Source organism: Alexandromys fortis, unplaced genomic scaffold (assembly GCF_014885135.2).
Source record: "Alexandromys fortis isolate MF-2015 unplaced genomic scaffold, M_Fortis_MF-2015_v1.1 scaffold_158, whole genome shotgun sequence".
NCBI classification, from domain to species: domain Eukaryota; kingdom Metazoa; phylum Chordata; class Mammalia; order Rodentia; family Cricetidae; genus Alexandromys; species Alexandromys fortis.
In genome coordinates this window covers 2433634-2446017 of record NW_026068039.1, presented here as the reverse complement: position 1 = coordinate 2446017, position 12384 = coordinate 2433634, and the positions used below count along the sequence as shown (strand labels likewise).

At 48.2% G+C, this 12384-nt stretch overlaps 1 protein-coding gene across 1 annotated transcript; it reads left to right on the top strand.

Annotated features, from left to right (window-relative positions):
• Positions 1 to 1654: 1654 nt before the first annotated feature.
• On the top strand, positions 1655 to 10310 carry LOC126515643 (gastrokine-3-like). The gene is made up of 6 exons (XM_050165470.1): positions 1655 to 4612; positions 5957 to 6010; positions 6190 to 6324; positions 7772 to 7879; positions 9073 to 9214; positions 9877 to 10310. The coding sequence occupies exons 1-6, from the start codon at positions 4601 to 4603 to the stop codon at positions 9969 to 9971; spliced, it is 546 nt and encodes a 181-aa protein (XP_050021427.1). The 5' UTR covers positions 1655 to 4600; the 3' UTR covers positions 9972 to 10310.
• Positions 10311 to 12384: the final 2074 nt, after the last annotated feature.

Genomic DNA, 12384 nt, shown 5'->3' with positions numbered 1-12384 from the left:
GAAACTCTTTCTTTCTGAGGGCATAGAAATAGAAATACAAAACAATAGCATGTGTGAAAGCCAGAAACACTGTGTGTCCCTCAGTGGGGGAAGAACTGATTCAAATTGAAGCAGCTAAGCAGGTTGATGATGGCCATGTGACACAGCAAGGATGGAGATTTACATTCCACCCTCGATGAGGGACAGCATGGGAAAACCTCCCTGGTGATAACCCCTTGGGTTTGCAAAGGTGAAAAGACCAGCTGGTACCACTGCAGAAACCAACGCAGAAGTCAGCATCCAGTACCACTACAGATCAGTGTAGAAGTCAGCATCCAGTACCACTGCAGAGGACAGTGTAGAAGTCAGCATCCAGTACCACTGCAGAGGACAGTGTAGAAGTCAGCATCCAGTACCACTGCAGAGGACAGTGTAGAAGTCAGCATCCAGTACCACTGCAGATCAGTGTAGAAGTCAGCATCCAGTACCACTGCAGAGGACAGTGTAGAAGTCAGCACCCAGTACCACTGCAGAAGCCAGTGCAGAAGTCAGAATCCAGTACCACTGCAGATAAGTGTAGAAGTCAGCACCCAGTACCACTGCAGAAGCCAGTGCAGAAGTCAGTACCCAGTACCACTGCAGATCAGTGTAGAAGTCAGCACCCAGTACCACTGCAGAGGACAGTGTAGAAGTCAGCATCCAGGCTGAATCTGAAAAATACGAAGCACAGATGAGGAAGTTTCTGGTTTGCAGCAGGTGGTTTGTGCATCAGGGAGAAGATCAAAGTGCACTGAACAAACACCAAGCAGGACCAGGGATCCGGCAAAGGAGTCTGCTCCTGCCAAGGCTCCAGGATGCAAGATAAAGGACAAACAGCTTTGCGGATTCCTAGCTTTCTTGACCTTCCCCTTCACCTCCTACCTGCAAGGCCACAGACAAAAATCTTAGAATAGCCTTAATTGAACTTTAGCTGGAGGTTACAAAGAGGGCTGTTATATTCAGGTTTTAATTGCCTTCTTTGTTCACATTGTCATTAAATAATTGACTCCATTATTTGACTTAAACAAATATTAGCTTGGTTCTATTTACCAGACACTGCTAAGAGCTCTGGGGACTTAAAGATGGTGCCTTCGAGTTTCTATTGCTGTGACCCAGAGCAACGTGAGAAAGAAAGGGTTTATTTTGCTTCCCCTTCTACATGGCAGTCCATCTCTGAAGGAAGCCAGAGCAGGACCTCAAACAAGACGCGAACCTGGCCATGCAGAGGCCATGGCGGAGCATGGAAGAGTTCTGCTTCCTGACTTGCTGTCCAGCTTTTGTTCAGCCTCCTTTCTTAGCCCATTCAACCTGCCCAGAAGCGGCACTGCCCACAAAGGGTTGGGCCCTCCTGTAGTCTCTAATAATAAAATGCTCCATGGTTTGCCCCCAGGCCAGCCTTATGAGGTGTTTTCTCAGTTGAGGTACCTCTTCTCAATACCTCTAGCTTATGCCACATTAAAAACAAAACAAATCAAAACTAACCAGGTCAGATGGTTAATACATCTTACATAAAATCCATTTATTCAGCCATTTAACATATGGTTTTCCAAATACTTCCTCTGGGGAAGGTTCTAAATATTTGGTGCTGAGTTTACACCCGAAAACAAGATTCCTAAGTTTATAGAGTTGGCAGTGACATAGGTGTACCATTTAATGGCCTGGTTACACAACTACACAAACAAATAAATCTCAATGGGAACATACCCAACAACAGTTGCAGGCAGGGAATTATGTTTACAAAGAAGATATTTGCCTGGGAATGAGGGAAGGCTGGGGGAAAGAATACTGTTCAAAATTGGCTTGAAGAAGACAGAGAAGGAAGGAATCGGTGTTTCCAGTCACACGGGCTAGCCAGGAAAGCCAGGGGTGAACATGGGGAAGACAGAGGGCCAGATGTGTTCAGTGTATGCAATTGACTCGAGAGAGGCTAGAGACAAGCGGTAAATGTTGCAGGCTTTCTTTTGGGCCCGCAACCAGCCCCCCAAATTACGACACAGGGACTTTACTATTAGCTAAGAATGTTTGGCCTTAGCTTATGTTTGTCCCACTAGCTCTTATAACTTTGACATCCTCTACGTTTTGCCTCAGGGCTTTTTACCTTTCTTTCATTTGGTGTGCCCTGCTTTCCTGCTTCCTCTGTGTCTGGCTGCCTGGTAACTGCCTGGCTGGCAGGCCCAGGGCATCTCCCTCTCTTTAGCCCCCATTCTCTTTGTTCTCTCTAGCCTTAGATTCCTCCTCTCTCTGCCCACCAGCTCCACCTAGCCCTCTACTGCCTAGGTATTGGCTGTTCAGTATTTTATTAGACTGATCAGGTACCTTAGGCAGGCAAAGCCACGTGTCTTTACATTGTTGAACCAATGCAGCATAAACAAATGTAACACATCTTTACAATAGTCAAACAAATCCAGCATAAGCAAATATACCACGTCATTGCCTAGTTAAACAAATATTCCACAGCAGGTAAAGGCTCGCAGCAGCCAGATCATTCTGAGGACTGAGAAGAGCTTGAGGAAGTCAGGAGATCACATGTAAATTCACAAAGAGGTACCTCCTAAACTTTATCTTGGCAAACATCCTTGCTCTGTAAGAGTCTGTGGTTCAAAGGATTGGCTACTCCTCCAGACATGTGGCTACTGGCCTTTTCAGGGCTGAATGTGGCTAGATCATATTTAGGGATGAGCTGAAATGCCAGTATTAACTAGCAGTCAGACACTCTCAAATTAATTCCATCCATGTGAAGTATTTTATTGTGAAGACATCCCAATCTTGTTCCATCAGTCAACATCAACTCCAACCAGTTAGGGAGTGAAATCCCAGAAGCTGGTCTGATTGAACATTTGAGGAGAAAGGTGAATGACTGCCAGACACGCCCCTCCTCCATTTCTAGAGCCTTTCTCATGATGAACGCTGGAGAAGGTCAGGAGTTGCCGCCTCTGCATGGTTTTCTGATCCTGAGGCTCTTTTTCCGTGTCTCTTTATGGACTATAGTCTCCTTTTGTCTGGAGCCCTGTCTAGGTGTCCTCTCAGATCTTTCCTGAATGGAACTTCAGTTGGATCATCTACCCATCCTCCCTCTAGGACATAGCTGCCTCCAGTTTGGTTTCTTTGCTCTTTGCACCTGGACTTAGCGTAATGGAGGAGGGGGTACCTAGTTGCCCATTGAACGGCTTCTGGTCCTCATTTTCAGGACGAGAAGCTCCAACAAATCTAGTTGTTCACGCAGTAACCCTGAAAGCAGAAGACCTGGGATGGTGTCACAGAGGCAGAACCACTGCCCTCTCCAATCTGCAGTCTGAGGGAAATGAACTCCAAAGGGCCGCACAGTTGGAAAGAACCTCATACAGGTTGAGCCTTCGAAGCCCAGAGATGTGAACTCATGTTTTAGCTGTGCGGTTGTAGATCTGGCCAATGCAGAGGCTGGAGTTGAACTTGGTTGGCAAAGTCAATCTGTCTTCGCTTGCAAAATGGCTAACGGTGCCGTTACTTCTAACCTCTGTGGTCGGCATCAGGAGACTGAAACCATGACTGAGACTTGGATCTGTCAGTTCTGTAGCGCCTATGACCCTGTGATTGTATGGCCTTTTAATCGTCTTTAATCCATTTTACCGACTCAGTGGTGGTGACTACTCGGGCTGTGCTGTGTTCTGTAACGTTGAGAACTGGAGCTAGGATTACAATGTTATCTCAGCCCTGAGCCCAAGCAGGACTGCGCTGCCTGCCCCTCCTCTGAGTACGCCGGAGCCTAGGGTCAACTGGGCACTCTCCTCTCAGAAGAAATGTCTGACTCGTTCTGGCCTTAGGAGATTTCATTTGCATCTAGATGTCTGGGGCACCACTTGTCAGAGCACGAGAGAACATGAGGCAAGAAAACACCTGACTCGGTGTTACTACCAAGGTCAGCACTCCTCATGCCTCAGTAGTTCTGGGGCTGGCGGGAGGGTTTGGGTGTTTTGTTTTCATGGAAAAAAGTACCCTGACATGAAGAGAAGAGGCATCAAAGCCATGCAGAGGGACTGGCCACCTGAGCTAAATCTGTCAGAGCGGGTGCTGAAGCGATGGACAGAGGTCAGCTTGGTGGAGACAGAGCGCAGAGCAGGAGAAGCTGCAGTCTGGGTTTGGATGAAGGGACCAGACTGCTCATCAGCCGATCCCACCTTGTAGTTCAGTTTTTCTCTTGGGGTTTTCTAAGGTTTCTTCTAAAACTCCCTCGCCGTTAGGAAAAAATACTTTCCAGTATTCAGATGTAAAAGCAGTGAGCATCTTGGTTCTGTATTGGGAGCATTTTGTGGGCCCTGCTGCTGAGAAGTCCTCTCATACTGGCTAAGGTCACCAGTGAACCAGCCACAAAGACCTGTTCTTATCTGGTGTTTGCCTTGGAACCTGTAGGGCCGTTGGTAGAAAGGAAAACACTCAGGTGTAGCAAAGAGAAACAATAACTCTAATCACATAACCTGCTTTCTCCCTAATTGTCCCTTATCGTCGGGGAGCTGGGAGACTGAGAGCTATATAAACTGGACTCAGGAAGTCAATGGGTCATAGAAATCGTATCATGCATGCTGTTGCATAAAGCCCGAGAGACATCATGAAAGGCCTCGTGAGTACATTTTAATTCTGAATGTGTCGAAACAGCCAAGGAGGTCCTTTTTCTCCCTTCCCCGAGAACTCTTCCAATCCCAGCTATGATTTGGCGTGGAATCTTCCACTGGTGATTGTCTGTTTGCAGAATTTGAGTGAACGTTGTTTTCTGCCAGAATCAATAGCTAACTTCTTTAAAGCCCAGACTCGTTGGGGGTTAGAGTCCTGTCTTCAGGGGTGTTTCTTGGTTACAAATCGCCGGTGGGAAAATGACAGATGTACGTGACATCAGCTGGAATAGTGTGTTTTTGTCCCTTTGGATTTTTTTGAGACTAGTCCTCATTCTGTAGTCCAGGCTACCATGCACTCCTTGAGACTAGCCTCCAACTTTCAAAATCCTTCATCTTAGCCTCCCAGGTGCTGCCATTAATGGCGGGCATGACCATGTCAGCTTTCAATCGTCTAGTAAAGCTGTCCTGCCCTCTGCAGCTCCCGGGTCTGGCGGCAGAGCTCATTGCACTGTGGCAATAGTGATGTTGTAGAACAGCTGTTTCCTTTGCCTTTGAGGTGTAGCTTGCCCTTTATTAGTGAAACTGAATGCAGACTTTTCAGGGGTGTGCAGAGAAAGGAAGACTTTCTTATCTTCTTATCAGTTCCACTCGATACGATGGGTGCACTTGAGCTGGGTGAGCCTCAAGTCCATGATAGATTATGGCTACCTTATCTTAGTTCCCCAATTCCTTCATTAATGTCTGATACAGAGAAGTCCCTCCATCAGCAGGGCGTGGCACACAGAGGAGCAACTGAAATATTTTAAGGCCCCGTTACATTCTAACATAACAATAGTGTGGAAATGGTGGTGAGTAGCTTTTCTTCTTAGACAAAGTAAAAGAATCTGGAGGAAAGGAAACCTGGAGAGAATTAGACTCCAGAGGGGTTGAGGATGGGCAGGGACGGAGCAGAGCCAACTGTGAGCTTTAGGGTTTGGGTGAAGAGCCGGAGCAGAGGGTGCGCCCAGATGCAGAAGAAGAGAGGATGGTGCAAAGAGGAAGAGTGGGAGCCTGAGCTATTGTGGCCCAGGCTGGCCCTGCCTTTTGAGCCAATCTATTCTAGCAGTTGACGGTGGAAGCCACACAGGATGTATCCTCAAGTGGCTGACGCAGCTTTGCTTCCTGAGCAGTGGGCACACCCTGTCTGAGGACAGTAGACTATGGTCTCGTGACACACTCGGGGGCCCCATAGAGATGAGTGAAGGCCGGAGTTATAGATCCTCATTGGAAGGATCTGTCCTGTAAGGCAGAGTTTGGAGTCTAAGCTCACCTGAGGCTAAGGACAAGTAGCATTGACCTTTGTTCCATTTCAGACTGCACCTTCCTTTCTTGTGACCATCTTCCTAGCCCCATCTCTGGCCCTGGTGGTGAGTATGCTGGATAGGGCCCAGTCTGCCTACCCCTCTGTTAGCACTGGCATTTCAAAGCTAACGACCAAGGGTGGCATTCCCATCCTTTCTCGTGGATGCCCTTTAACCCTGCCAGGGATAGCCAGGTAGACACTTGGAGCCAGTGACTTTTCTCACTCTTCATCGGTCTTTTCTAGAACACCAGTGTCAGTCATTCTCCGGATGGCTCTGTGGGGACCCAGACCATCCATGTCGATGCCCTCCGAGGTCTGGTCACCATCCAAGACAACAATGTTCTGAGTGAATGGAATGGAATCGTGGACTACAAGAATGTAAGATGCCAAACATGCTTATTGCAGGAACTCTCAAGTGGTCCAAGCAGACCAGACTGCTTTTCCATCTTCGTTGTCCTCCTCTGAGACTGGGGTGTGCTACCAAAGCTGCTTTGTCTTAGCTCTGTATTGTGATGCTGACTTCTAAGGGATTGGTGCTATGAACTAGCATCTCTTTCGGTAGTAGGAGCAATTAGAACGGCACATGATCAGGAGGAGAAACCTGCTGCTTTGGCAGGACTCTAATAAAATGTTCTGTGACCATAGAGATATTTTTATGCCTGCCATGCCTCAGTGTTCATATCAGCAGAGCAGCTGCAACAGCAGCCTCTCCCACCTAGTGGGACTTGGAAGGATGGAATGAAGTCAACACCCACACTTTAACCCTGCCCTCTGCTCCCCAGGCCCTCCTCAGCCAGCTGTCACCTTCTTGTCATATTCTCTTCCTTGAATATCTTCTCTCTTTTCTCCTCCCCACTTTTAAATCCTCAAGGAGATCCCCTGAATCCTCCCAGAAGGCTCCCAGGCTACAGATGGATGTTGTTAAAACCCAAGTAAAAATTTCCTCACACAACATTCTACCGTGGGCCGCTAGGTGGGCGAGGAAGACGGAACTTTTGCTAGAGGCTTAGCTTCTTGCAGTTGAGCCTGGGGTAGAAATGGCATCTCTTATCTAAACCAGGAAAGAAAATTCGTAGGCCACAAGAAAGGGGCATCCAAGATAGACCTAGCTCTAGAATTCAAATCACAGTCATGATGCAGGCCTTCTGACTGCCCTGGGTTTTCAGAGAGCCTGATCCAGTTTACACAACATTCTCCCAGGACTCTAGTAGGTCTCTCAGCTCTCCCCTCAACTTCATGGCAACTCCAGGGAAGAAAGGCCAGTCCTCCTGCTTTACAGATAGAGAAACTGAGGCTCAGAAAGGCCATGGAGGATCCCAAGAGCCATTGAAAAGCCAGCCAGGTCCTTAAGATCACCTGTATTGTTGTAGTACCATCTTGCACAGTCAGGCACACACATTCTTTTTTTTTTTTTTTGGTTTTTGAGACAGGGTTTCTCTGTGGTTTTGGAGCCTGTTTTGGAACTAGCTCTTGTAGACCAGGCTGGTCTCGAACTCACAGAGATCCACCTGCCTCTGCCTCCCAAGTGCTGGGATTAAAGGCGTGAGCCACCACCACCTGGCAGGGCACACATCCTTATATTGGCATCAGAACACCCTGGGAGAGAAAGCCTTCACCATCAGGAGCAGAGGAGATGGCAGCGCTGGGCCTAGGGAGCGGCAGGGCTCAGTACCACACCGCTCCTGATGCTGCTGTTTGCCCTGGCTTCCGGCAGCACTGCTGAGATGTTCTGTACTGCAGTCAGACTAGGGTCTGGACGCCTGAGGGGAGCGGGTGCGTTAGAACTGGGACTGACTGAATGCCATGTTTCTGCTGTTGCTTTAAGGCCCTCCTGGCAGCTAAGCTGTTTAGTAAGATGGCCTGTGTCCTGGCCAAGATGGACCTGACAGTCTTCCCAAGTTTGGATGATATCACCCAGGCCCTGGGCACACAGGTGAGTCCAGTTCTCTCTGATAGACATCGACTTTGGGGTTTTCCAACTTACAGCCAGTCTCCTGGACAGTGCTCACTCACGGGAGCTTCCTCCGTACCTATTTTTCATGCCATGAAATCACGCCATGGGCAAAGAACTCGAGGACATCAGCCACCCTCTCAAGGCAAGTCACAGTTGAATCAGTGACCTCATTTAGATGCATTCCCAGTGGGCTCGAGCTGTGCTAGAGAAGACGAGTGGTTGGATGCAAGCATTGCAGCGATTTCATGTCCCCTGCCTCCTCTCCTCCCAGTCTTTCCTGACCCACCACACACACGCACACACACTCATGCACACACACGTACACACTCATGCACGCACATGTACACACTCATGCATGCACACTCATGCACACACATACACACGTGCACACTCACATGCACACACATGTAAACACATATGCACACACATGCACATGCACACACAAATGCACGAACATGCCCATACACACCATTATCATTGCCGTCACCGACATCTTTAATTGCAGTCAAGCCCAAGAGTGCTGAAATTCTTGCCTGCCCTCTCCAACGGGACAGGAACTGTTGTTAACAGGAATAAATTAAAACCCAGGAAGAAATCCTTGGCTACTCATGGACTCTGCTCAAACTTTGCTTAAATATCAGCACATTTGAACAGTACTCAGGACTGGGGCTGTGGTACAAACTCTGGGAAAGAAATAAAAATGTGTTAGAGTAACGCTATTTTAAAAAGAAGTTGAGGTGGAGAAACAGCTCAAAGGTTATGAGTTCTTGCTGCTCTTGCAGAGAAACCCGGTTTGGTTTCTAGCCCCCACAAGGTGACTCACACCAGACTGTAACTTTAATTAAACACTCAGACATATAAAATTAGAATACATAAATCTATAAAAGAGGAGTTGAAAATGTCCCATTCATCTAAATTGACAAAATATAAATTCAACAAGCTACTCTATTGTTTTGGTTCAGAAAGCGTCTAAAGCTGATAGGAAATGCAGCTGGGACACGTACGGATTTTTACCAGAGTCACTTTCGCCCTCTTGTGGCTTGATAAAATATTGCATCTAAAGGAAAACAATTCGGGGTTCTCAGTGGGCCTGAATCGCCCCAGGCACCTTCACAACTTGCCTGTGAGTTTCTTCTTTGATATGCCATGCCTGAGATGCCCCCATCTTCCAGGATTCCGGTCACTACCCACCCACCCGCGGACTGACCTACACGGTTTTACCCAGCCGAGTCAAAAACTTGGCCCAGTACGGAGTGCCTGTCCAGGACCTGTGTAGAGCAGTCCCCGCCTACTTTGTCCAGCAGCAAAAAGAAGGTGTGTTCAGAAACCGAAAGAAGGCGGCATGTGAATCAAAAGATGTAGGAGGAGTTTCAGTACCTACCAGCCAGCTGTAATGACAGCTGATCCATTGCTTCCGTGGCCTGGGATGTACTCGGGGCTTGTGGGGAAGGGAAACAGCCAGTCATCTCCTCAGGGATCCGCTGGCCTAAGGTCATCCTGCCCCAATTCAAGCTTTGCCACGCCCACTGTAGGGGAAGGCCTGCAGCTTTGGAGTCCTTAGTCCTACTCTTTCTCAAGGCATGTGGAGCCTAACAGTTATTATAGACCACACTGGAAATAGCACAGCTGATGGCTGGAGTGTGAGGCAGATCAGTGACCCGAAGAGCCTAGCTAGCAGGGGTAAGACTCCAAGATCTGCCTATGAGTCCAGATTCAGTCAGCAACATAGCTGTTGCCACTCTCTTATCCACAAGTCAGAGTTCTTCAGAACAGACGGTCCAGGAGAGAAACAGGACATGTCAGGCTAGGGGATTAAATGCACAATAAAGGAAGAGTAATAAAGAAAGATGGTTACTGCAGAGGCTGGAGAAAGGGGCCGGGGTGGGCCTGCACTGACCTGAGGGTCCATAACGCAGGTGCCTGGTGTAAGGATGACTCTGGCCTTCTCTCTAAAGTGTGGTTCCCTTCTCTTGAAGGTTCCGCCCTGGACATGGACCCAGAATCCTGTTCTGAGCTCCAGTTTCTCTCCTTCATGGGACTGTCCATCTGTGGTGAGATCCCTGGGCTCTGAACCCTACATCAGCCATGTGAAGACTGGACTTGCCTGCTCCAGCCTCTGCCTGTGGGAAGCAGCCCTTTCCAGTCCTCTACCTTCTGGCTTTCCATTCAGCACTAGCCCTGTAATGTGGGGAGGAGGGAGGTGCAACTTCTACCTTCTAGGAAAAAATAATAAAGTTTTCATGTCACTGGCTAGCAGACAGATTCCCTCAACTCTGTAGGCCCCCTCTTCCTCTGCAGGCCCCCTCTTCCCCTGCAGGCTCCCTCATCCCCTGAAGGCCCCCTCTTCCCCTGCAGACCCCCTCACCCCCTGCAGGCTCCCTCATCCCCTCTGCACTGCCAACCACGTGCAGTCCAGCGCATCCTACAGCTTGGAGGTGGCTCCCCCAAAACCTTTCATCTCTGAGTCTCTTTAGACTATCCCTTGAGAAATTTTGACAATAAATGAACAAACCTCCAATAGCACCCAGTCTGGATGGTCAGACCTGAGGTTGCGCTTGTCTCCTGAAAACTGGGACTGAGGCTACTGGGCTGTCTCTTTCTTGTGACAGTGACAACCCATAGAGTGATCTGGAGCCTCCCTCTAGAACTCTAAGCCAGGAGCGGGACCCTTAGATATCTGTCCCCATTGCAAAGGCATAAGGATCCAGATACTCAGCCCTCAGTCTTGAACTTGCAGTCTCCGTCATTAGCCCCTCCTCCCACGTGATGTCGCCTAATTCTCCGCATCACTCCTGTTCCTCGGAACCTTGGGGACAAGGTTTCCAAGATCCTTCTAGAGTAGGGTCCATATCACAAAGCAGACCTCTGTTGTCCCCAGCAAGGGACTCTGCCCCCAGATGCCTATGGCGACAGTCTCCTTAGCTCTGTGGAAAGACCAGAGCCTGAGGCCTCAGGTTCTGACTCCAATATAAGCTACTCAGGACTGTTGTGGGTGACAGCAACGGCAGCTGGTTTCCTGAGCCTGTTGCAGGCCGATGGTTTCCTTTTCATTCAGCTGAATGATAAATGCTGAAAATAGATTAAGATTTGTATTGAGGTGTAAGGCGAAGGACAGACCTCATTTTCCTGACCTGGCCTCCCTGAGATTGTGACCTCATGACCTCAACATGGCAGAGACGGTTCTGGATATCAGTATTACATCCCCGTTAGGAAGGACAGAAGGAAAAAGCACAGAACAGAATCCCAGCCACCTGAATCTATCTTTCTTTATCTGGAAAGAATATGGTTTCTAGAAACCTCACTTAGCAGACTTCTGCCTACATTTATTGGTCAGAGTCTTGGTCACCTGACCACTCTAGGCCAATCTGCTTCTTGCTTTCTTAAGAGAAAATACGATCTTGTTTTCTTAGGAGAAACAGGACTGGCTTTCTCCACAGGGGCACTGTTAACATTCTGAGCTAGAAATCCTTCACTGTGGCCATACTGTGCAGCTGAGTGTTGAGCACCGTCTGTCCTTGCTGGAGGCCAGAAGAACCCTTTCTGGCTGTGACAATAATGGTGGCTCATCTCCTGGGGACAGGAGAGAAGTCACTTAAAGTTGATAACTAACTTGACAGATGACGGTTAGTTCCCTACAATTGAAGGAATCTGCAGACAGAATGTTTAGCCTCTACTCACATAGCCTGGTTATGCTAACTGGAAAGAAAGGGCTGGGGAAAGCCAGGTACTGGCAGTGAGCTTGTTTTGAAGAGGAATAGTAGACAGCTGTAACATGAAGCGCCAGGCCTGCTTGTTGTTGGAGATTTTTGTCCCACCCGGTACCCCACAACTGTTTAGCCCCAAAGAAAATCACACATAGGTCTCCATAAATTATAAGCTGATTGGCCCATTAGCTCTAGCCTCTCATTGGCTAACTCTCACATCTTGATTAACCCATTTTTTTTTTTTTTGATCTATGTTAGCCATGTGGCTCAGTACCTTTTTTTAGTGGTGCAGATCACATCCTGCTGCTTCAGTGGTCTGGGCAGGAGTGGGAGGAATCAACTTCCTCCTTCCCAGAATTCTCCTGTTCTCATTACATCATTTCTACTTGCTGCCTGGTTTTTTCACCTATATTTCCTGTCTGGCTGTGGTCGGCAGCTGATAAGTGACCCTTTTTCTTTCTCTTGGTTTTCTCTGCAAGGATCACCTTAGAGGTCATTTTTTCATATTTTGTTAGGTGCATAGCTGTAACGGTAGGAAAGCTGGACTGGTCTAAGTTATTTTTCCATTGTTAGAAATATTGACTTTTAGCTTGTTATGTTTGCCCAAATAACGCTGAATTCGTTCATCAGGCCTAACAGGCAATCCTGCAATGGAATATTGGGGTCTACATCTTCTAATGCCAGCGTCTAAGATGACTAGAGTGCATTTCATCCCCTTAGATGAGCAAACGAGTGTGTAGGCCGTGGTGCTGGGAGGAGGAGCTCGTAGGAAGTGACAGT

Coding starts and splice junctions, on each gene's coding strand:
- LOC126515643 (XM_050165470.1), top strand. Junction 6,325..7,771: donor GAATCGTGGACTACAAGAAT/GTAAGATGCCAA, acceptor TGTTGCTTTAAG/GCCCTCCTGGCAGCTAAGCT. Junction 9,215..9,876: donor TGTCCAGCAGCAAAAAGAAG/GTGTGTTCAGAA, acceptor CTTCTCTTGAAG/GTTCCGCCCTGGACATGGAC.